The sequence below is a fragment of the Amia ocellicauda genome, chromosome 16 (assembly GCF_036373705.1).
Source record: "Amia ocellicauda isolate fAmiCal2 chromosome 16, fAmiCal2.hap1, whole genome shotgun sequence".
Lineage (NCBI taxonomy): Eukaryota > Metazoa > Chordata > Actinopteri > Amiiformes > Amiidae > Amia > Amia ocellicauda.
In genome coordinates this window covers 29175420-29201454 of record NC_089865.1, presented here as the reverse complement: position 1 = coordinate 29201454, position 26035 = coordinate 29175420, and the positions used below count along the sequence as shown (strand labels likewise).

Genomic DNA, 26035 nt, shown 5'->3' with positions numbered 1-26035 from the left:
CTGAGAGTAAGACATTAAGGAAACTAGTTAAGTGTCCCAAATCCCAAACCCTCTGGCCTGTGACGGTCTTTAAAATACTGTTCTTGATCTTGGATAAATCTATATAAATTGTGTGGATTAATGCTTTTATTCTTTAAAGCAGTGGCTTGTTCATTGGAGGGGGGGTTGACTGAAATATAGGTCAATTTTGTAGAACTTGAACCTCGGCTCAAATGAGAGACTACTGTTGTTTCCCTACTTCCTACAACCACAGCAGACATATTTAGGTAGATTGGCACGTTACCTTCTGGCAATTTTGACCCTGACCCTGAACCAGGCCGTGACTTTTCGGCACTGCTACTTACCTAGTGCTGTCCTGGGCTGAGCTGGGCCGGGGGAGGAAATAACTGAACTACTACATAGATAGAACATTGTGGGTATTTTGCTATTTTGACAGATGAACCAGCTGATTGTACAGTGGGGGAGATGCTTAGCTCTGGCACAATGTGGTGGCACTAATGAAACAGCGATACAATATGCAGTGGCTTCAGTGTGGCTGTGAGGGCAGCTGACCAGTGTGGTATAAGAGCTCAGGCCCCAACAGCCACACCATGAATGAGCCTTCGTTCTATGTGTCCTACATGATCAAGCCCCATAGGTGTCGAAGGCCCGCGACAGCAAAGCATTGTTACATTCTCTGCAGACCTCCAGGGGTTTCTTATCACAATCCTGCCCTTGCCGTAGCTTGCCAGTTAAACCAACCGTTGCTTTGAGATGGGGAGATTTCCAAAAACAAATAGAAAATGCACAGCAACATCAACTCTCAACATTTTGAGGGAACAAGAGGGGGTGGAGGTAACAGAAAGAGAGAGGGAAAAATGATAATTCGTCAAGGGGGGAAGGTATATAGGTCAAACAGACAGCGCTTTGTGTATTGTTTTCAAGCCATAGTGAAAAGCTGTGCTGTGCAAAACCAGTGGCGTGGATGAGAATTTTTGTAATTTCTCTCTCCTATGTTTTCCAGGGCACTATCCCATGCTGGTGGCTTATCTACATCTCCCCACACAATCGAACCATTTAGAAGCGTCATGGTTTGTTAGGCTCCAATCAGATCCCGTTTTCAAACAGGGAACTCAAAACACGCTGTGCGCTGAACGCTGCTGCCTTGAACTTGTGAAACTGTGCTGCTTACTTTGCTTACTTTGTACAAGTTCAGCTCATTCATCAGAGTACAAATGCAGCCCTCCCTATATATGAGGACTGTTGTGCGGACTGTTGGTTGGCTTAACATGGACTTCAAAATCACCTACCCAGTCAAGACTTTGTGAACTAGGTCACATTCCTGAAGACCACGTCTGTAAGCGCAAGGTCAGCCACTGACTCATGTTCTGAAATAGCTTTCAAATACCATGTAGGCAGGAATCACACTTGCATCTCATGAGATTTCAGCAGGGAAGATTCCAGTTGCGTGCTTGAATCTCACATTACTCCCCGGCACAAAAGTCATAACAAAACACACAAAGACACTCACAAATAGCAGCAAATGCTCAAATCTTGATAGCAGTGCATGAAGCTATTTACAGAATATAGGTGTTCCTTTTTAAATTAGGATTCAAGACATACATTTAAATATCCCCTCCTGTACAGTACTCTGAATAGAGTAATTTGCATTAGTAGGGACAGGTTCTCTTAAGTCAAAACTGCATAGCAATGCATTTCCAGCCAAATTGGAAAATCGTGAGAAATATTGTCATGACTTGCACCTAAATGCTTCCATTGTTACAATCAAAGCTTATACAGGGTACTCAACTATTAACTAACTGAGAGCTGAATAAATGAGCAGAACTGCCACGTGTTGAGATATATAGCACCATAGAAAGTTGTTTATGAAGCTCTGAGCCATAATGAAGTGGAAGTAATTAAAATGACTAGAACGAACACAAGCCAAAACCAAGCAAGAGAATAAGCTCATATTAAGTTAATGGAGACCTGTTGGTTGTTGTATGGCATATCTTCATAAAACATTTAACCGCACCTAGTAATAACAGTATTACACCTATTTTATTCATGAAAACAGCAAAAACTAAAATTAAAATGTCCAACATTGTTACATTAGCCCTTCAACTTAAAACTAGGTGTTTTAAATATTTTGCAGCAGTGATGAGATCATGGCAGGAACTATTTTATGAATATTAATATTTGATTTAAAATCAGTACATTCTGTTCATGGTGCTGAAGTGAAATTTAAGGTAAATGTAACATTCTTTAATTCCCCTAATCTTGGGCTATCTTACATTTAATCCCTTTTAACTAAATAATAAATGAATTAATTATACATTAAAGAGCTGCTGTTGATTGATTGATTGATAACAAAAGCACCAATACACAATTTTCTTAGAGGGTTCATCAGAATCATAACACAATACTTTATATATACAACATAACCCAAGTGACAATGCACAAAACACACCACCAGGGCTGACACAGAGCTTTCTTTCAGTCCAGAGCTCCTCTGTTCCTATAGATACCCCCTGGTTTTCCCAACCACAACCCCACGGCCAAGTTGTCTCTCATCCAAAGCACATCTGAAGCCAAAGTATCTAGTGTTCCACTCACTAAATTAAGTCATCTCTAGATGGAGACGTATCTCTATTATAGCATATCGCACTATATTACTCAAGAGCATTTGTAAGGATTCAAGGAGTAGTGTTGGATTACAGTGAGTGAAGTGTAAAGGAGAAAAGAGCAAATGTTGACAGCATCCATGAGCAAAACGCAATTCAGCAGCCGTGCAGGGTAGGGAATGGGGAAGACAGGCATGATCTACCAGTGCAGACTTACACCGATCAGCCATAACATTATGAGCACTGACAGGTGAAGTGAATAACACTGATAATCTCGTTATCATGGCACCTGTCAGTGGGTGGGATATATTAGGCAGCAAGTGAACATTTTGGCCTCAAAGTTGATGTGTTAGAAGCAGGAACAATGGGCAAGCGTAAGGATCTGAGCGACTTTGACAAGGGCCAAATTGTGATGGCTAGACGACTGGGTCAGAGCATCTCCAAAACTGCAGCTCTTGTGGGGTGTTCCCGGTCTGCAGTGGTCAGTACCTATCAAAAGTGGTCCAAGGAAGGAAAAGCAGTGAACCGGCATCAGGGTCATTGGCGGCCAAGGCTCACTGATGCACATGGGGAGCGAAGGCTGGCCCGTGTGGTCTGATCCAACAGATGAGCTACTGTAGCTCAAATTGCCGAAAAAGTTAATGCTGGTTCTGATAGAAAGGTGTCAGAACACAAAGCGCATCGCAGTTTGTTGCATATGGGGCTGCGTAGCCGCAGACCAGTCAGGGTGCCCATGCTGACCCCTGTCCACTGCCGAAAGCGTCTACGGACCACGGAGCAATGGAAGAAGGTGGCCTGGTCTGATGAATCATGAGTTCAAGGTGTTGACTTGGCCTCCAAATTCCCCAGATCTCAATCCAGTCGAGCATCTGTGGGATGTGCTGGACAAACAAGTATGATCCATGGAGGCCCCACCTCGCAACTTACAGGACTTAAAGGATCTGCTGCTAACGTCTTGGTGCCAAATCCCACAGCACAGCTTCAGAGGTCTAGTGGAGTCCATGCCTCCACGGGTCAGGGCTGTTTTGGCAGCAAAAGGGGGACCTACACAATATTAGGCAGGTGGTCATAATGTTATGGCTGATCGGTGTATATAATAATTGTTCAGTGTCTTGTTGCCTTCTCTTAAAATACTGACAGCACTAACGTATACAGGTGTGTACGCGTGGGATGCTTACTTTTTCAATTTGAAACAAGGTACTACATCGATTCAGAACATGTACAAGACAGTGCTGCTATAATTTACCTTAAAAAAGACGATTTAACAACTTTAAGTCATATTTGCATATCATGAAAGTGTGCACGCTTCTTAAAAACCTCCAGAATAGTTTCCATGGAAATGAGACACTGCGGCTCCTGGAAGTGCAGGATGGCAAAAGGCGATGTTCTCTCGTAGTGCTACAAATTCACTTCAGGCCTCATCTCCAAGGATACCGGGGATAAAAATACATTAGGCAATTAAAATTATCCTGGCAGATGAATGCTTGTTTATTTGTTTATTGGTCTTTTTAAGCAAAACAAATAAATTAAGACATTTCATGGATTGTTTTGTTGCTCTCTTTCCCTGAAGTGTATGGTTGGACTGATTAGGGATATTCTTCAGCTGCTCCGATCTAAAGCTAGTATTTCATAGACAAGATCATTTCTCTCTTGAAGTCCAGCGCAGTGGCACATTTTTGGCACATTTCTCTGGCTTGGTTCTTCTCAGATGCAAACTGCAGGCAATAGTGTCTCGTTCAATCTCTAAAGTGAACTTTTGTAACCCTGGCATGATTTTAAACCCATCCTTTTCTAAAGTCCTAAACACATTAAAATAGATCAATTTAAAAAGCCTTGAAAAAGGATTGGAGGATTTTTGTAACGCTTTAAATTAAAAGTATAATCACTGTTAATGTGCACTAACAATACAATTTATATTATGATAAACATGTTGTTCTTGTCTGTGAATTATTGTGGGGTAAGAGAAGAAAATTGCCAGGCTTTAAATGAGGTGTTGCTAATATATGTGATGTTATTCATACATCAATTAATTAGAAATTTGCAGCATTATCGTAAAGCTGTACCACAATACCTATACAGCACAGGGTCCTTACTTAATTAAGGTAGAGCTACATATAAGATACTCTGAGGCCCTGGAGAGAATAATTCTACATGCGTTCCTGAGAATCCAGTAATTAGACCAAGTGAAGAAAGTGAGAGCTCTTTGAGTGTAAGTCAGACGGCTCTGTGACTCTCCAGGAACTGCGATTGACCCCCGCGGGGCACAGCTGGTATGCTTTTGTTGTAGAGAAAGCAATTTTGCATAAACCTGGTTTCCACTGCACACGTCCAATAGACTTTTGAAAGAAGTATGCAAACTTTCAGAAAGCAGCGCCTGAAGTCTCAAGCAGAGCTTTGTACTCCGTCCCACGGAAACAGAGGAAAGCTGAAGGCTAGCTTGTTACAGGTTAAGAGGAGCAGAAAAATTGAAAAATGAACTAACTGACAAAAAAAAGAGATGCAGTTCTTTTGTATTGAATAGTCATTTTCAACATGGGTGTAGTGCCTTAAGGGGTTCACTGTCTGTTGTGCTTGACTTCTCAAACACACATATTTTTTTTGTCTTTCACTTTAAACATGTAACTTAAATGTATCCCCTAATAATTTCAGATTGACAGCTTTTAAACATTTCTACATCTTTAAATCATGTATAGACTAATATTACCATCCTCTGCTTCAAAAAAAGCTTAATTATTGACTGTGACCCCACTGGGAGCCTTTTCAATGCATTTTGATATCAGAATCAAGAAGTATTAATTTGGGAAGTTTTGGAGACACTCAAAGTAAAAAGGATATTGTAGGTTTTCCAAAAATGACATTGGTATTGTTCAGATTGTCTGTGATTGTCTTTTTTTATGTTTATCGACCTTAAATCTGCACGGGGGATTTCCTTTCCCCCCAGCTAACTGTGTTCACCTCCTGTACATGTGCAGGACCTCAGACTTCCTGCAGTTTGCGTTGTCAGTCTTTCAGCGGCTGCCCCAGCTGTGCAGCCCTCTCTGTTTTCACCCTACGCTTCGAGTCATCTCATGGATTCCTCCCTGAGCTCCACAGCTAGCCCAAGCATGCTTACCTGACCTTTCACTGACCTCTGGGCCTTGGGCTCCACTCTTCTGTTGACCCAAGATAACTTGGAGAGGCCTGTTGTTGTCGTTTGGGCGACCTTCTCCACAATCTTCCCTGCTATCTTTACAAAACAATGTACAATAGACACTGTTACCCTCCTTACAATACAATTCTTAAGGAGTACTTCAGCAGGGAATGAATGCTGGATACTGAAATTGATTGACTTATGCTGAATTAGCCTTGAGGTGTACCTGTGGAAGTACATAGGAAAGCAATATCAGGAGAGGAAGTTGAGAGGTTCTTAAAGTCAATATCATAATTACGGCTGTCCTTCACCGAGGAGCAGCTGTTGTTTCCCAAAGTGTGTGTTTCACTAAGCTGCCTGAAGTGTTATTTCAGGCCTTTCTGAAAACATGGTGGCACACAGACAGGGTGAATGCCTTTAAAAAACAAAAAAACATTATTCAGCCATAATATTATATTTTGTCAACTTTTTAAATCACTCAAAACATATCTTTGTGGATCAGCTGTATTAACACGCAAAAACTAATCTTCTCTTTCTTTCCTCCCATGTTTTCCTTAATTTGTAATGTAGAAACTTGTTATCACCCAAATAAACAAATAATGTCAATATCAGCATCAGTATCAGCTGTGACAGGAGACACTTGTAATGGGAAGAAAGATGTAACAGTTGTGTAGATACTTAAGAGCTACAGGAGTGTCTGTTTTAAAGTGCCTGGTGGGATATTCTGAGATATGAAACTAAACAAGGAGCCAAGTTGTAAGTAATGGGTGTTGAATGTCTTGGTTCTTCATGAAGTGTGGAGCCTTACACAAAAGCACTCAAACAATTGCTGTTTAACTGTTTATAGTCCACGCGGGGAAAATATTTTGCATTGCTTTGATCCCTGTCTTTGCTTTGTCTCTCCTAGGCTGACCGGTCACACAAATTCGTAATGAATGAATGCATGACTAGCACAGGAGTAACACCTGCGTATCTCACGCACTTCCTCTGAGCCCTGATATAGAGTAGTACCGTAATGACTGCTTAAAAGAAATTAACAATTGTGCTGTCATCCAGCTTCCCCCACAAAACACTGAACTCTTTGTGAAAGTTGACCTGTACATCTGGGTGTATTTCCCCTTTCTCCCCACAGGAAGGTCCAGGCAAAGGGCAGCCCTTCTTGCGCTTCCTCACCGACCCCCAGGAAGAGCAGGCCGAGAGACAGGTCCGCCCGGGCTACTCCGCCAAGCGCTACCTGGCACATCTCTCCCACACCTGGCATCCCCACGGCCAACCTCTCTCCAGCACAGATCTGCTGTCAGGTACGGGGCACTGCTGCCACCAGTGGAGGGGGTAAACTTTGTATTGCCACTCCATTCACTTCTGTGGAATCTATACATTGTTGCCTAAGTGGATTCAATGTCTAATAAGCTCTGAATAGATTAAATTGACCAAGGAATGTAAGGGTCCCAAGGACTGTCTTATCTTTCAATCCTTTCATGACCTTTAACAAAAAGGAAGTCCTACCTTGGGAACAGGTGGCTGACCTGTTGACTCTAAAGGTCATGCACTATATACGGTCATGACCCCTTTTCCTGCGGTTTTCTATAGCAAAGAATGCCTCTTATCATAGGCCACCCACATCTGTCAAGGAAGGGACTTATTGTGAACCAAAATGTCAGCGCTTGATTAGTGCCTCTAGTTACAGGCCAAAAACAGAGACCGAAAAGGATGTACAGAGAGAGAACACTATGGTCGCTTCATCTTTGCTGTTATCCCTGTACGACTGCTAGCTGCCTCCCCTTCAGACATACAGAACTGAGCTGTTTCCAGATGTGCAGTTGCTGTCTATTTTTAAAGAGGAGGCAATTATCTGTCTGGGCACCAAAATATATTTGAAATCTATGAAGTATTGAGGAGGAGAATCTATCATTTTCTCCTAATCCCCCAGTCTGTACATATTTTTGGCTTTCAAAACCGGTATTCTGTGATGTATGTCTGCTGGATATGATATCACTAGGAACACGCCCTAAAACAGGGGCCCTTGAGGTGGACCTCTTCAGTTTGTTAACCATTCCCTTTAAAATCCCAATGCTAAAAAAACTAAACAAATAAAGATAAACGTGAAAATATATATGCAAAGTGTAATGTTTTAAGAATTTGTAAATGTACAGGGAACCAAAGCTACCTGACACCATTGCTCCCTGATGCCTGTTTCAATTTAGTCTCCTTTTTTGCATACAGGTGTTCCTGGTGATCCCTCAGTGCCACATGATGACCCACAGACTCCATCCCTGTACCATGAAAACCAACTGGACCTGTCCACACCACCCAGGCCTTATAAAGTTCCCCTCGGTGTCCTACCAGCTATTCCTGAGGGTGAGAAGAGTTGGATTTGCAGTGGGGGTCCCCCTGAAACAGGTATTGTTCCCCGTTTACAGTGCGGTGATATCTATAGAAAGACCTTTACAATCAGAACATACGTGTCCCACTAAAAATACCCACAATTCTAGTAGATCTGAATGCAAAATGACTCAACTACAAGTCCCTGACTAGCCCAGGAGTGATGAACATAACTCTCACAAATCACATGGTCTCTGTGAAACTCAACTCAATGTAACAAGGTCCTAATGGACGATTGCTTTAAAAATCAAACAAGATGCACAGGTGAACAGATCCACAATAGCTTTGATCTAAGTAGTTCCCTTTAATGGAAGCAGAACTGATTAGCACTGATATGGGGATAAAACCATTTCCACTTTTTCCTTGTTTGCCTGTGGACTCTGTACTTCCACTTTGGGAACCACAGTTCTATCCTCCTCACCAGGTTGGTCTGTGAGATTGAGACACACCAAACAGCTGGTGCTCTTGAATCCCTGTAATTGACCCTGTCCAGTTTGGTTTTCCCCTTCGGTTTGCTCTCGGGGAAATGGACTTCCAGATGATGGGCCCTTTTGTATAAAACAAAAGAAGAAGAAAAAAAACAGTAACAGATTGACAATCAAAGTCAATCTTTCTATATATCACAGCTGCAAGGACCTATTACCTGGGTATTGTGTGCAATGCTGCCCCAATACAGCGACTGCTTCTGAGTCTCATATAGATGGTATTTCATCTCACCAGATTGGAAAGTCACTGCTGTAACACATATACTTGGGGAAGGGATTGATGGATTGCTAGATTCTCTCAAGGCAAGTGAACCTTATCGGGAGATCTTACTGACCAGCCACTGACGCAGTGAAGTCAATCTCAGTGATCAAATGGCCTCAGCTTGACCTCACTGGAGTGAACTGACCTCTCACCCAAGACAATACTTTCTCATACTGGATGTCTTAATCCCAGATCAGGCCAGGCCTTGATTTGACACCGGCTTATTTGATATTTTTGGGTGTGTTCAGAAAGCCTCCAAATTCAAACTATTTACTCTACCACAACAAAGGTCAATTCTTAAGTTAACTGATCCATTTCTGATGTAGACTGTTAAGCAGAAATCCAGACCTTCTGCGTTATCCCCACTTCACGAGCACTTCAGATAAAGTTAAGTAAACCTGACCCTATGGCAGCACTCTGTGTTTTGGTTTGGACTTCAACAGCATCCAGTCTGTACATCTTGTAAACAGGGAAACATGGTGGTATTATCCTCTGAGTGTAAATAAAACCTATGGACAACTTATATTTAGTCAGCTCAGCTGTGGGTATGCTGAGAATTGTGGCTCAAGATTTTGAGGTTGAGAGAGACTTTATTGTGTTTCCTTATTTCTTATTACCATGCAGAGAACACCAACCCTCTTTCTAAAGAGCAGAGCCACGAGACGGAGGATGTGGTGTGGAAGAGGGCTGGGCGGCGTCGGAGGACGGAGTTTAGGTTCATGACCGAGTCCCTCAGGGCAGGGCTGAGCCCGGTACCCGAGACTGAACACCTGTCCCTTGGGGAAGACACTAGAAACACTGAGGAGCCGAAGGAGGCCCTGGTAATAATTTGATGATTGATTTCCCTATAGAGGCAATGTGTCCCAGGAATTGTGGGTTATTATCTTTGGCCATTGTGTTTTGTTTGCTTAATGTTTTATGTATATTCTGCCTGTCCATCTCAGGGCAGGGCATTTGAAGGGAAGCAAAACGAAATGCCTAAGGAAGCCCACAGCTCCATGAAAACAGCCTCCATTGATTCCTCCTGGCTCCACAGTGAGAAGTCCCATGTCACCTATTACGGGGGCACCCTGGCTGGCGGGAGGAGAAACCCCACCTGTGAGTATCACGTGCTTGTGGCACTTTGTGACTGACCCCTCAAACTGCCCAAGAGGAAGCTAGGATACGAATAATTTAACCATCAGCATTAACACTACAAACTAAGCTCAAATCCACACAAGAAAACAGGAATTGCACAAAGTATACACTAATGTAAAATTGTCATCTGCCTCCCCAGCGAAGTCAAGCCGAGTGGAACAGAAAGGACTGGACCCTTGGGGACTCAGCGAGGAACTGCACTTCCCTCCTATACCATCAGGCATGTGTTTTGGGTTGGGCCCGGTTAAGGAAACAGACACGGTAGGTATTGGGAATTTGTCTGTGCTTGACTGGTGTGCACATTGCAGTTTCACTTATAAAGAATCCCACATGAGCATGAGGGTATTGAAATAGTCTACTTATGAAATATGAATATTTCAGTTTACAATATTGCATGAGAATCAGAAATGTGGCCCCTTTCGACACTGTTTAATATTTAATTACAGACTTAACATCTTTGTCCAAAAGCTCATTTACCTGACATTTTCAGCTTCAACCACATCGCTGGGTAGTTTATTCCAGATTGTGACTACTCTCTGTGTAAAGAAGTGTCTCCTGTTTTCCGTTTTGAATGCCTTGAAGCCCAATTTCCATTTGTGTCCCCGGGTGTCCTCTGGTTTGATGTGGTCGATGCGCTTCATGATTTTGAAGACTTGGATCAACTCCCCACGTAATCTCCTCTGTTCCAGGGTGAAACGGTTCAGGTCCTCAGTCTCTCAGTAGGACTTTCCCTTCAGACCTGGAATAAGTCTGGTTGCTCTCCTCTGAACTGCCTCTAGAGCAGCGATATCCTTCTTGAAGTGTGGAGCCCAGAACTGTCCACAGTATCCAGATGAGCTCTAACTAGCGCAATGTACAGTCTGAACATTACTGCCCTTGTTCTCAGTTCTACACTTTTTTTATCAGTTCAGCCTACTGCATTGGAATGGTTAGTGGCTATCCAACTCCCAGGATCTCTGATTAAGGCCTTAATTTGAGGACATTGACTTTAAGACAATAGTCATCCCAAATTCCCTATTCACTTTGTCTCATGTACTGTAGTCTGAAAAGCCAGATGGAGAAGGAGTTGAGATGGTGAAACTGCCCCCCATCCATGGGCCTGAGAGGACGCAGATGTGTTTCAGAAAGAAACGCCCTGGCACAGATGTTCCCAAAGAACTGCTTGTCCTACCACTGTTATATCCTGGAAGTACAGAACAAGAAGGAGAGCTGGAGTCCAAAAAAACTGGTACCTTTCATTTGTGTAAGTGTCCACATCACTTTTTGGTAACCAGGCCCACGCATGCATGTTTAATCCACCCCTAATCCAGTTAAGGCCCTGCACGCTGCTTACAGAGGAAGTGCCAAATGCTAAGATATCTTTTTACACTTCTTTATGTAGCACTGCCTTAAGTAATTCCTTAAGTAATGATGCATATGGTTTCCTATTATGTGATTTTGGGGATTTCGTTTTGTTCTAACAGGGCACATATGATGAACTATTATAATGTGAGAGTATTTTATATATGTTCCAGAATGAAAACAATTGTATTTAGTGTAACCACCAACTTCAGGGATTTGTTAAACATTATTTTTTAATTTAATTTACTTTTCACATGCTCGATAAGGCCATTGTATTAAAATATAAATAAATAACAAAAAGCAATGATTTGACTTTCCTGAGATTCTTACTTGACATTTAAATGCTTCTCACTGCACACCCATCCAGAAATGTTTTTTATCAGCCAGGCTATCTGCATTTCAGATGTTTCCCATCATGAGGATGCAGGCAAGATGAGAGATGACCTTTCTCGAAGCCCCCGGCAGGAAGTGGAGGAAAGATGTGAGAGTCCATCTGCAGATAAGATGCCCAGGGCCCTTCCTGTACTGCGGCCCAGAGAGATAGACCTGGACTGGTTTGGGCAGAGACTCGAGCCAGACAAGACGGAGCCAGACGTGGGTCATCACCAAGGTAACCAAGTCCTGCGCCGGGGCTTAGCTCAACACCTAGCGGAGGCCTTGACAGCATAACTTTCAGAAGACATGTGTAGGATGTCCATGGGCCTGATTTTCCAGAGTTGGTGATGGATTTGCTGATGAGTAAGGCCAGTAAGTAGTTTTTAGAGTCACTGTAACAAATGTAGAGCTAATCTTCTCATTCGAAACATTTGCAAAATGCCCACATATACATTTTGTATTGGAAAAACAGCAAAATGCAATAACCCCAATCAAACTGCCAATATTACTCATGAGTACATCATTAGCCAACTCAGGTCCTGTGTCTCTAATTAATAACTGGCAATTCCAAATAGTGAGGGTATAAACAACAGAGAGAAAAATACTGGTTCCACTGCCACATGCATTTATTTTTGGAAAAAATAAAATGCTGTATTTGAGATGTTTGCATCCTATGATCTTCGCTCTTGTCTCTGGTACTTCCTTCTCTCCCAAGAGACTTGGCCTCATTTCGGAAAGCTGTGTGACAAGAGATGTCAAGTTGTAATATGGCTTTTTCATCAATAATCACACCAGTTAGCGATTTTGGTACATACATATGTATTTAGATGACATATTTGAGTTGCTAGTGAAGGGAACTGTTTTAATTCTTGATTGCTTCTAGGTCAAAGCTCAACTTAGCTTCAGAGTGATATGTATCTTCATCCTCAAGCACCACCAATGTGGGTCTGTATGACCACACAGGCAAACCCACTCACAGAAAAGTGTTTTATAGAAAGTGTCTTTCACACAGCACACAATAAAATACTGACCTTTTTCCTGCCCTAAGTACCATTTAAGTTCAACCATCCCAGCTGTGTCTCTCTTCAAACCTTAAACACCTATTGAAAACCTTGATAAAAACAATAATTTCAAATCAGCCATACATTCAGAATCCAAGACATTCTGTGAATACAGGGATCTTTAGCTGACAATCTCTATCACCATGATATCTCAGGGAATGTCAAAAAAACAGAACAGACAGTAACTGACTCGGATAGGCCCTGCAGATTTCCTTGGAGCGATTTTAAAAGTGAACCCAAATACACCAATCTGTTCACGAGGTAGGGAGTGGATGCGATCCAGCACAGGGCTGACGTGCATCAGTTGATTTAGGTTTGTGAATTACCGATGGAGCAGCGGAGAACTCGGCTGTCATTGTGATATAGCAGACAACGATCCCGCCAGCTGCCTGACAATTACAGTGGTTCATAAAAGCCTGACCCAAAGCCACAGCTGCACCCCTGAGCCGGGCTGTAATTTAAAAGCTGGAAGTGGGCTGTCTTACAGATGTCTCCAAGATGGGCTTCCAACTAGTGTAAATACACAAATTAAAATAAAAAATAAAAAACATCTTTATATAGTTCATAGGTTAACTTTGTGTAATTAAGAGAGTCCCAAATCTCATCTGGTTAATGCCTGTGCTCGAGATCCGGACCACAAATTTGTGGTGGGCTAGTTCAGATTCAGATTATTAACATTTACTCTACTTAATCTGCATGGCATTTTCAAATGTATATGAAGGATTTAATCAGAATTTAATCTTGATGGGTTTTTCATCTTCACTTTTCTTCCCTATCTTTAGGCTATGATCATATCTTGATGTACCATGCTAAATGTTTAGAGCCCATGCAGTATTTCCCTTTTCATTGTTCAGTATACAATCATGCTATGGATACAGTCCAGTGAATAGCAAGGGGAGCATAGGAAAGCTGTAGGAGAGTATAGCGAATGTGAATGAAAGTGAATTAGCATAAAATACAGATGAAAAACACAGTTCAAGTATACAGTTTCCACCCCTGCATCAAGTTCAATCAGTGCTATCTCTTTCCTATGAGATGTCATCTAAGCATTTCCATGAAAGAAAGTTTCTGTTCCAACAAGACTAGCAAATCGAATATTGAAATTTGAGTGCCAAATGAGCCGTTGAGCACATCTAGATGAAATTTGGTGTTGAAAATGTTCCTTATTGCATGTTTCATGACCTTATTTACAATAAATCTGTATAGCATATGTATAATACAAAGACTACAAGAACATAAAAAGTGTAATGCTGCCTGACTACTAGTGCAATTTTCCCAAAGCGCACTGATGTGGAAAATAAATGAAACGCTTTCTATTCATCATGTTAATTTCACTTAGTAAATGGGGACCAGAAGAAGTAATGTAATCCACAGTCTTTAGCGTCTGATTTTCACTATTCTGTGTGAGTGTGTTCTATGTGTCGACACCATCTGCACCATCAGGGCAAACAAATGTCTCATTGTTGAAGATATCACAAAGATTTTCTATTTTAGGTTTAGTTTTTTCCCTGGGGTTTCAAAAGCAGATGAACCTCACTAAAGCCCCTTGTATAGTGTAGGTTTTGTGAGTGTCTCACTGCGATGCAAAAAATTGAACTCCAATCTGAACTGTATAAAAAAAAACACCAGGAGAGGAAAAAAAAAAAAACAATCTGCAGTTTTCTTTGATCTCATATTACTTTACTTTAAAAGACATTACCAGTGTTCTGCAGCTAAGGAGCACTCTGTGGCAATCATTGAAAGTTTAAACATGAATCTAGCCTGAGAGCCCCATTAATCAACAAGTTTTTCAATTTATTATTCACCCGTCTCCTTACCCTTAGGCTATGTAGAGTAAATTCACATGGTAAGAATTCAACAGAAATAAATATATATATGTGGAATAACTTCAGGCCCTACAAACTCTGTTGGGTTTTAAAACCACATCTCACAATCGCATACCAAAGGCATATGCATTTCATAGGTTCAGATTTTCTCAAACACAGACTTATTTTATAATAGAACACCAGGCTTAATACATCAGATTCTTCAGTGCTAGGAATGTATATAAATATTGTCAAAACAGAACATTTGTAAACTATTAATACCTGAAGGGCCTCTAATAACAGGACAAGACTTCTGTATGTGAAGTCATATTGTGGTATTATCATTTTTTTTAAGTGTTTAGAGTCCTTTTGTTGAAAAAGGTATAATGAAACTGAATATATTCAAAAAATACCCAATCCTAAAAGTCCTTAAACACAGCTCCTTTTTTCCCTCGCTGTGTCTTAGCAACAAGAATATGAGGAACACCCTTCCAGTAACAGATACATCCACCTCAAAACTGATTTTAAAAATGGCAATATGTCTTGTCTTGATGCATTACCATTCCAGGTCTATTGCAACTGCTATAAAAGATCCACCTGTTACTTGTTATCACAGTTCTCTCTGTATGAAACGCAACACCAATACCACAAACGGAAAAGAAAAAAAGACTACCGAATCTTTGTCTCTAGGCTCTTTGTAATGAAGGAGTGACTGAAAGCCCACAATGATGTCTTTTGAACCGCGTGCATTTTAAATGTAACAGGATAGTGGGCTGTACAGAGCAGGACTGGATTGACACGTAGATAAGTGAGAAAAAGCAGAGTTCGACCAACACAGCTTTAATGGACAATGTTTGAAAAATCTGATTTACCAACTTCTGTTTTCTCCCGTAAAACAAGCATAGAGTCATATCTCCCATTGCTTTGACTTTGTTTGAAGAATATGAAAGTAGTCCACCGGCTTTATGTAATCCGTTTAGTTTTTTTTAACCTAGGGATGTGCATGAGTTTGAGATTTGTAACTTCCACCCTCCAAACAAATACTATTATCCTTCAATTTCTGCAAGACCTTCCATCAGAACTGGACTTTCAAGTTGGGTCAAACGTCAAGATAAGTTCAATCAACAAGGCACTCATACCAAGCACGTTGTGGAGAGTCATATCCCATTGAACCTACAAACCAGGCACTCTGTCAGAAGGATAATCAGGTATAAGGAGTATCATTTAAGGCCTCTTGTGAAAGTAGGCACCACGTCCAATGAATGGGAAATCACACACCTTTCTCTTCAATAACCAGTGTAAAAGCTGCATTGACTAACAGAGGTAAAACCATTACCCTCCACTCTCAGAGATGCCCTCTGCAGTTCATTCCCATGCTCTCCTCCCACAGAAGACTGCTTCTCGTCCGGCATTTTACCTCCCATCATCGGAAGGAAGGGCCCGGGAAACCAGAGACCCATGGCATCTTTCAGAGTCCACAGCAAAGACCCCCACGAACCCCAGACAGGCATCATCAGGGGCAGCATTCCCGAGGTCCTGAGAGGTTAGCCAGCCACTGAGTCGGGGACTGTTGTATCTCACTGTGGGTCCTTACCCACAGAGCGGAGGGGTCTGTATGGGGGTGTAAGACATCTCAGTTTTACATGTAATAGTGATGTTTAATTCCCTTTTTAAAGGGGTTTGTGCAGGGCAGAGTAAGACATGGGAGGTTTTTATAAAACAACTGAAAAATTCTGAAATGAAACAAGTTTCACCACTAAGCACATCTCTCCATTTTATTTTGGATGTCCTGATATCATAAACAGACATTAACTAAGTCCATAAAGAGGGGAATACACTATAGGGGAAAAACCCATAAAACAGAAACTCTATACTGAGTATTTATGTTATGTTTGATGTAGTGAATTTGATTTTTTTTTTTTTAAAGAAAGCTATGAAGGCAATTCAGTGGGAAGCCTCATCATGGGTCCTGACGGAGAGATCTTGCGTTTGTCTCTTTTGGACCCTCTTGGCAAAGGCGGCGAGGAACTAGTCCTTGATGACATCACCCGAAAGGAAGGTATGTGAATGGAGCACTTCCTGTATGAGACATCCAGCGACTGGAAAAAAGATGGAGTCCAAATGTTCATACACTTCTACAATCTTGCAACCAAAAAAACGTAAGCAGGGAGGCCTCACAATCTCGTGATGATGATCAAGCCGCTCAAATGAAACCAGACCATAATTAAGCAATCAACATGTCCACAACTGTCATACTTTTTATGTAAGGGAGATGTTTATTGCCATTCAATAGTGGATATCTTTTAAAAGTAAAGTAGATTACATTACACCAATGGCTATTCACACAAGAGCTGCAAACCTGGTTAATCAGGTTGTTCTAATTAATGTGTGGGCCGTACTCATAAACAAGAAATGTGTGAGAAAGGCCTTCCTGTACCTGGTTAGATCATCGTCTGAGGTACAATTACACAGTGAAGCTATTTTATTTGTTTTGTTTATTGGAATTGCTTTCTGCTGCTGCTGGGAGAAAAGCCAGATTGGAACATGATGTGAGTGGTGCTGACCTTTGACCCGTGAGGCACAAGAAGGCCTTAGAAGGGTGGTGGGGACAAAGGGGCAGTGGGAGGGGGGTCCTGGTGTGGCCCTTTGCACGATTGGAGGGGTTGGGGGGGCGCCATCCGAAGAGGAGAACAAAGAGTGAAAGCATGTAGGCCTCATTAGTCTTATCTGTCTCCTTTCAGCGCTGCGCTCCCTGTCTTCTGATGTCATCATGGGACAAGCCTGGACAGTATTTCTGCAGCCAGGCGGAGGTCAGTCACACACACACACACACACACACACACACACACACACACACACACACACACTCAACTGTTTTCCCAGTGTTTGCCGACATTGCCCCATAGACACAGGGCATATCGCAGTTTAAGGCTTCCAGACGCTGTAAACACTGTCAAAAGTGTTAATTGCAGGATGCATTTCTTCCATCCGTCAGTGCGTATACCTCCCTGAATAGAGCAGTTTGATTGGGGGACTGTGTAAACAATTGTGCTCACATTATAATGATGTCTTTATGAAAAACAACACAACATGAAGCATGGAGCTGAAAGGCTTTTCTTTTCCATTCGTGTTTACTTACAAAACATTTCCAGTTTTAGTTCAGTTTTAGTTAATTTGAAACACCGTCAATCAGCGATTCATTTGGTTTAAGACATGTTCATTAAAGTATACTTAAATCTCAAAGTTATCTTATCAGAGTTTGTTGAAAAACACAAAGCAGTGCAGTGGACTGAAGTATGATGGGAATGTAAATTTAGGCTGATAGTACTGTATTTATTTACAAAAAGTTATTTGCTTGTTATAATTTTTGCATACACGTGTATCTACAATTGTTCAATATTCTCACACAAATCGGGAACTGGCAATCTTAAATCAGCTCGGGTAAACACTGCAGTCCTTGTACCAGAAAAGTTCAGATGAAAACAATGTCCTCTGAAATGTGTACTGTCGGGCTATCTTGTCTTTTCAAACTTTTCTTCACGTGAGAAGTCCATAGTGTAAACAGCAGAACTGGTGGGCAGGAGGGGCAGCTCAGGTGCCAGACTGACCACACGGTGCGCTGTGACATGGTGAACTAAATTGGCCAAATTGGAACCTCACCAATTACCACAGTTCTCCACATTTTGCAGAGACCAGCTCACAATCTACTGATGACTTATCCCAGATTCAAACCTATCTCTGGACGACAGAGATAAACCAGCACCCCAGAAATGAGTTGATTTGTGTTGTTGTTGTTGTTGTTTTGGGTCATTTTCATATTTTCCTGATCATCAGTTTTTTGTGCACCCCTCAATATTTACAAGCCAAAGAAATGTTCAATGCTCAATTCATTGCAAGAGGCAGACATAGTTTATGACCACCAATGCAATTACTCTGTTATACTGGTATTGTGTGGCAATGTGGCAAAACCAAGCTTTTTATTGGACTTTAAAGTTTTCATGTAGAATTTCATTGTTTTCAACTGGTGTACATTTCACCAGCAGCAATACAAATAAATAATAACAATAGTCAGTCCAAACTGGGTGGAGAGAAAAATAATAGTACAGTAAAGGCTAGTAGACGGGTTGAATAGAGGGGAACAGCAACTTGTTTCCTTTAATTGTGTGATGCTGCTGAGCTATTGAAGTCTGGGGGCCTAAGCCCAGTCAGAGGAACTCCATCTGGCCTCTCTGAGTGCCTGCTCAGTGAAGCAACGAGCCGAATCGCTCCCCAGCTGATACCCCTTCCTAATCCCAGTCAGGACTCATTCCAATTTTGAGGCCTTCACAGTTGATCTGGTAACAGGGCCTGACCGACCTCCAGCCAACTGTGCCGAGGAGCCAGGAGACATGCGGCTCCCAACAGGTTGTTTACATTGAAATCAGGGTGGCACGGTCTCAGAGACAGAGAACTACTTACACAACTCATAAGTGCCAAGGGTTCGAAAGGGTCTGGGTCTAATATAGGAGTTAAAATCCACACTGAGGATCTGAGAAGAATCAAAGCCACTATATTATAAATTGTATTGCTGCTTATTGAAGTGTTGTCTGTTAAAGCCTGGTAAAGTATGGATGGACCAGGAATGAAAAGAAATCAGTTTCTCGCATTCCAAAATGTACAATTATACCATTCTCTCAACGTTCGCCCCCAAACCTGCGCCTATGCAGACGTGCGTTATATTTTTCACATGTGCATCTCCGGTCTCTAAATTCAGAAAGCCCCAGAACTGCCTTTTCCATATAATTTCTTTATTTTCTTTCCTGTTAGCAGGGATTTCATGGGATCATTAATATCTCAAGTTAACAATAATATCCCATAAAACCTTCTTGAACCAAAATGCCTTCAAATCCCACAGGGTTCCTATAAAAGAGCACATCTTTTATAGCGTTCACTTCATACACAGGCCCTAACTGAAGTCAACACATTCCCATCCCCCTATAGATGTAGTTCTTTCAGATTCACAGATGGCCTTCACACAGTTACACAGTTCAGATGCGTACAATCCCTCCCGTGCTTTTTCTCCAGAAGTTTCCTAAAAGAGGTTACAGTAAATAAACAGCTGAGCGAGTACAGTACAGAGCTGGCTGTCCTTGACCACTGTGAATGAAATACAATGGCTTGGATAGCCCTCTTCTAGGTCACAGGGATTACGTTATTGAAAGCGTAAAAAAGAACAAGCCCGCCCCCTGATACACACCCCTGTGAGGCGTCAAGGAGAAGGCAAATCCACCATAGTTGAGGAGCGCCTCCGATTTTTATCTAAGCAGCTGCTGAAATCTAATAGGAGAGACTGGGTAGAAGGGGAGGGTTGAGGGGATGCAAGAATTTGACTGTGGAAGATCCCCTGCCCAATACCTTTTAAATAAAGCGGAGAGCAACAGACGGAGCTCTCAGATTTCCTCTGAATACAAAAATCGTAGTCAGGCACAGCGCACAGCCAGCTTCCACTACAAGTACTATAAAACAATTGTCTCTAATTCCCAAACTGGACCTTTGTTGTGTGGATTTTTCTGGTTTTACAAACGACAAGCGCTTCATGTTTAGTTAACTGCTGTGCTGTCTTCTTTCCTGCGGCTCAAATTGAGTGACATGTTTATACAGAACTTAAATAAAGGAATAGTAATAATAAAGTACGCGACAGTTTTAAATCTAAAATGTAATACGAACAACAAGGATCTGTAAAATAACTGCGCAACATTTTTCTTCAAAGAGCGTACACGGTGTTCTGTAAATAAGCTAATTAATAACTGACGTAAAACTTTTTGTTTTCTGTTTCTTGATACCTCCAGTAGTCGATTATTTAAAAGTTTTACACCACAACAGCAGCAATTTGAAAGCCATTGGTTTAAATCAAATACATACAAAATCTTACTAATCATCTACTGGAAAATTGGAAACCAGTTTGGTTTCTCACCCGTTTCTCACAGTTCTGTGAAGGTTCTCTCTCTTTCCGAAGCTTTCCTCCTGGTCTTGTGTCGTTTATTTTTTTAAAGATCCAGCAATCTGGGACATTTGTTACCTAGTCTTGTGGAACTGTTTTTGTTTTTATCGACCTGTACATTTCTAGGAGGTTCAACTTATGGGTCCGTGCCCCCCCTCCCGCACAATAGCATGTGCTAGCGGAGGCTTTTTAAAAACACAAAGACCCCGACACCAGTGAGCTCAAATCCCCCAGAGCAGAATAATCCTGGAATTAGAAGAGCTGCAGGCAATTTCCTACGGCCCCACTTCTCTCTTGTAAATGGGGACCATCTGACATGAAGGGAAAGTAAACTAGTCCCGTCCTTTTGAAGATTTTGTATACAATGAATCAGCACTGTTTATTTGTTCGGTCCATTGAGGTACAGTGCTTATATTACAAGGTGGGGGGGTGGGGGTTGTAATGAAATAGAAGTGTTCTGGCCTTCCAAAGCTCATGAGGCAGTTATTTCTACAGACTTTTGAGGCTTTTGTTTTTATCCAGTGTAACTTATGTTGATACAGGATTTTAAACCAAAATATACCACAAATATATGCCCGTTTATATGTAATTATGTATGTAAGTTTTGCAAGTGCAAGGATTCCTTGTGTGTGTGTGTTTTCCCATTAGGAGGGTGCTTGTAGGTTGCGCTTGTAAGATCTATGGCTTCAAAGATGTTTTTTCTTGCTTTCATTTAAATTCGAAATGATGTAACTTACTTAACGGGGTCTGAATCCACAAAAGGGAACATTATATGTGGAGCAGCTCGAAATGGATGGCTTTCCAAATCCCCCCCATCCCCCTCGTTCCTTTGAATGCTCAACATCTGTTTCTGTTTTCACTTACTGAGGTATCCCAGACACTGAAACCTGATCTCCCCCAGGCTAGGCCCTAATCCTGGGCCTTGAGTTTTTGACTGACAGGCCCTGTGTTTTCTCAACCTGACCTCTCTCGCTGCTCTGTTTCCTTTATCCTGTCACTAGTCAGAAACCTGACCTCCCCTCCCCCCCCACAGCCACCCTCGCTGGGCCTCCTCAGAAACTGACACATTCTAAATAAAGATTCTTTGAGGGGGAGCACTATATCAAGGTTTACCGAGCCTGACTTCGGAGCGAGCGGCCCTGACTTCTGCAGGTATAAAACTGCAGAGGGACAGCCGAGACTCCCCGCAGTCTTTTGTCTGTTGTTTTGGAGCTATAAATCAACACGAAGCAGAAGCGTCTGAGGCAAAAAGTCTCAGGTTGTGCTGATGATACGGAAATTGAATGTTTGAAGCTCGGGCACGCTCACTTCACATACATTAACAATCAGCACTGTTGCCATCATTCTGCTCTAATCCTTTCTGCTGTGCCGTGTGTTTATTCCTTTGATTGGGATGTTTGAGCACTTTTGTAGGTACGGAGGGCACAATAAGGTTTTTAATTTTTTAATTCAAACACTCAATTCACGCAAACTATTACTCGTACAACTAGTTTAACAAAGATAAAGCTAAGACAGCTCTGCTATTTGCTTCGTTAAAATACCAGAGATAGCTCAATACTCTGGAATGTGTTTATGGAGTTTACCGAATCGCCATCTTATAAAACCCAGGCAATAATAACAGTAACGTGTGATTTCTCTTTAAATATAAATGTGTCTGTGAGTGTTTTAATAAAAGTTGTTTCTATTCAAAGAAAATACAAACCTCTTCACTTTTGGTTCAATTCCAGAAGCCCCTTCATTTATTTTTGTTTTATTGCCAACTCAATTTAAAGATTTTTGTGTTCCTCTTGCTTCACAGCACCTCCTACTGTGAGAAAGGTGGTATATCTGACCCAATCAATCTGCAAGCAAACTCTACAGGCTGGCATCTTCTCCCTTGCTGCCCTCGTTCCATTAACGAGGCTGGAACTTCACATAAATGGGAAAATGGGCATATTCCCACAGCCTATTTGACAGTCTGTCTCTGATCGGGTGGCTTGTGATATACGTTGCTTGCAGTACAATCTTGACAGCTACTGTACGACGTCAGTTATGTTCAATAAATACATTTAAAAATGAAACCCATAAAAACCCACAAGCATTCAGCCTGGTAGGCACATTCAATGTTTGGTTTAATATGACAATCACACTCTTAATGCTAAACAGTTGCTCACAAAAAAGACAAACCCTACCTTTGGGAATTGTAAACAAATATGCACTGAGGTTGCTCAAAGAGGATTGCCCAGAGGAAAATACGCTTTGGAAGCATTTTACAGGAGGTAATTAGAATGCAGCAAGCGTTTCTCTTCTCAATAGGAAATTAGCTGTGATTGTGCGGTGAGGACATTTTGCGTAGAGTGTACATCTGTGTGATTTAAATGGTTTTGCCAAGTTCCGAGACACAGCAAGACCATGGACATATATGGGAAGATGTAGGCTATACCTGTTCATAGTGTGATTATAACAGGGGTCGTTTTCTCACGCTCCTTAAAAGCTTTTCAGCCTATCCCAGTGTGTTTTGTGTTGGACATGATAAACAGAGGTTGTGACAGCCAGTGCAATGGGACTGTCTCACTATTACTAAGCACAGTGCGTCGAGCCCCACTCTGACAGGAGCTGCTAACTCTTTCCCTACTGAAATAGATGGCAGCGCAGCAGCGATGACATCATGATTGGGGGAATGCCTGACGGCAGCGGAAACATGCCACGCTATTAAAAGGACGGGCGTCTCCTCTTTCAGCTCTGGCATCTACATCTATATTTCTTCATTAACACCATCGGTCCTTTACAGTACAGTACAGTACAGCCATTTGAATTCAGATATCCACTCTGTCATTAAAGCGGATACAGTTTAGAGAAGAATGGTCAACTGTGACATAAAACCATGCCTAGAAACACAAAGAATGAACCAAGTTAAGAGAGAAACATAGTATAGGCCAGAGAAAATAACGTTATTAGGTGAAAAATGTGCCAATATAGCATGTTCTACTGACAATACATAAGATTTGGAAAGCCTGGTTTGAGGATTTTTAATACAAATGGTTCCTTTGCCAAGTCTAGTACCTGGTGACCTCTGGTGGCCAGAACACACATCAGGTAACAATATGACTTGGCAATGGCTGTGCTGGCAAAGGAAACTGCCTCCATTAAGCTGCTCTACCTACATTGCAGTGCAGTATGATCCTTATACGCAGAGGGAAGTCTTTACATTGCATCTGGAAGACATTACCTACGTATCGAACCACAGAAACATACCCTGAATTACAATTCATCCCAGGATATAGTGCTGCGTACTATACAGTGTTTCCTGGGGGGGAGGAGGGGCTTTTAACGGCTCATGTATCATGACTAAGTGCTATACATTGTGTAGTATGTTTCTTTTAATCACAAGAGAAAGAAAAAGGGGGAAGGAGGGCTGGAGATCTTGCTGCGAAGGGAAGCGCTTTGAACGGCTCCACACCAGTTTCATTTCTGTTTTCACACTGTACTAATTTCCTAGAAGAAAGTCATTTTCGAAGCCTTTCTGGTGCAATAAAATGGCGCGCAGCGAGAGGGCTTGGGCCGGGCAATCAGGGAAGATAAAGAGAAGGGAAGTGGGCTTTCACACGAGTGGTAAATGCATATCCCGTGGAATTTCAAACAAAGTGCTGCCCAGTTCTCCGGGGACAACTTGTTCAGGGTAACCAGAGCTTAAAAGCAAGGAGGTTCTCTTTCAGACGGACTTCAAAGGACTCTGGAAACCATTAAAGATGTGAACGACGTAGACTCCCTAAAAAATAAACTGTCCCTAGTGTTCGGGATAGGGGGCAATTCAGCTCACAACAGGCCAGACAGTGTTTGTGGTCAGATTCAGTCTGTCAGCCGAACACGCAATGAAAATAGATTAGCACCCCCTCCCCATAAGAAATAATACAGAGGTAGTAAAAACAGTGTAAGCGACAGAATACCGATGTGATAACTGACGGTTGGTCCGTTTTTTTGGGGGGGGGAAATAAACATCTGTCACACGAGGGTAATATTTGAGAGGGTCAGCAGTTCAGGCAACTTTGGGTATAATTTCAGCAGATGTGAAATCCAGAGGACAGTTGTCATGGTTGTCAGTTGCATCACAGATACTCCATATTGGATCAGGCTTGTGTGTTTTGCTAGGGGTAAGAAAAAAGGTTTTCAGCTGCTAGTCCTCTGATCTTTTTTCTGGGGGAGTATAGGGCATTGTTCTGCAAGAGGAGGGAGAAAAGGTTCATTCTGATAAAGTCAGAAAAAAAAATAGACTACAGACTGCTTTCTCAAACTTAGTGTTCCATTGGTGTCTTTATTATTTTAAAATAGAGAAACATCAGGTGCCTTTCATGGCAAATCACTGATGTTTCACCTTCCATGGTATTTGTCAACACAAATTGCTGCGTAATTTACAGCCCCTGCTGGAATTTATTGACGTAATTGAGAAAATGAACTTCCAACTATGCCTAGACTGGCTAATTATCCGTGGGACTACGTTTTAATCAAGAAGAAATGCTAAACATTCTTGTCTGGTTCTCGCCAAATTAGCTCTCGGGACGGAAGAGGCCTACAAAACCTACGGCAAGTTACGGTGAAAGGGTATTAGTTTCAGGAGAAGTTCAGTTGATGAGATGCAGTCTGTGCTGGTGTTGGGATCCATTCCTTGTTCACAATAACTTTGTGAGAAGCAAGATTGTGTCTTTCTGCATCTAGAGGATTAAACATGAAAAAGTACTTGGAAGTGCCCTAACACCAGAAATCTATCAAGAGAAAAATGCAGAGAGGATTCTGGGAATATTCAATGAGAGCTTGCCCTGTATCGTACTGGGCACCTGTGGGCACTGTAGTGTCCAGTAAGAGCTGCACACAAAGCTGTATCTCTCCTCTTTTGACAGTGTGAAACTGACCTGTACTGGTCTCTAATAAACGGCTGGAGGCAATAAGCGCTCCTTAACGGTCGATTATAGAACGCAGGATCCCTGTCTGTGCTGAAGCCTGCAGGGTTAGCTAAATAAGACCCGCGGAGCAGAGGTCAGACAGCGAGATGCGCCGAGAGCAGGGCGGACCGGTTCTGTACTGTAGAAATGTCACGTACGGGGTGTCCTCCCCTCTCCCTGGGAGCGTAGGCGGGGGGCTTTCTCAGAGCCAGCTGGGGGTCCCAGTGACAGGGATCACAGGGAAGACGCTGCGCCAGGTTTCAGCCGGAGCCAGCCTGGCTGAGTGCTTAATCACCTGTCCGGGACAGCGGCTAGAATTCCCCGGCTGTCATCAGGGACCTCACTGTCATTATCTCGCCGTGAAGAGATGGGCAGCGGTGCGAACATATGTTTTACACATTACCCACAGGCGCAGGGACACTTTCTTCCCCTCTCTCTCTCTCTCTCATTCTCCTTCTTTCCTTTCTCAATTTCTCAATTTCTTATTAACATTCTTTTTTAATTTTGGGGGTTTCTGTTTCTTTATTCATTCTGTATTTCTCTCTCTCTCCGTTTAAC

At 42.1% G+C, this 26035-nt stretch overlaps 1 protein-coding gene across 3 annotated transcripts in view; it reads left to right on the top strand.

The window, feature by feature from the left end:
• Window positions 1-26035, top strand: part of kiaa2012 (KIAA2012 ortholog) — a 56330-nt gene that overhangs the window by 7722 nt on the left and 22573 nt on the right. For 2 of the 3 annotated variants that reach the window (XM_066688163.1, XM_066688164.1), the window contains 10 exons: window positions 6866-7034; window positions 7957-8133; window positions 9487-9683; window positions 9807-9960; window positions 10139-10260; window positions 11041-11242; window positions 11744-11950; window positions 15972-16124; window positions 16509-16640; window positions 17323-17391. In XM_066688163.1, coding sequence (XP_066544260.1) covers window positions 6866-7034; window positions 7957-8133; window positions 9487-9683; window positions 9807-9960; window positions 10139-10260; window positions 11041-11242; window positions 11744-11950; window positions 15972-16124; window positions 16509-16640; window positions 17323-17391 — 1582 coding nt within the window. The remainder of the gene's footprint in view (window positions 1-6865; window positions 7035-7956; window positions 8134-9486; window positions 9684-9806; window positions 9961-10138; window positions 10261-11040; window positions 11243-11743; window positions 11951-15971; window positions 16125-16508; window positions 16641-17322; window positions 17392-26035) is intronic. The other variant, XM_066688165.1, reaches the window with a different exon arrangement.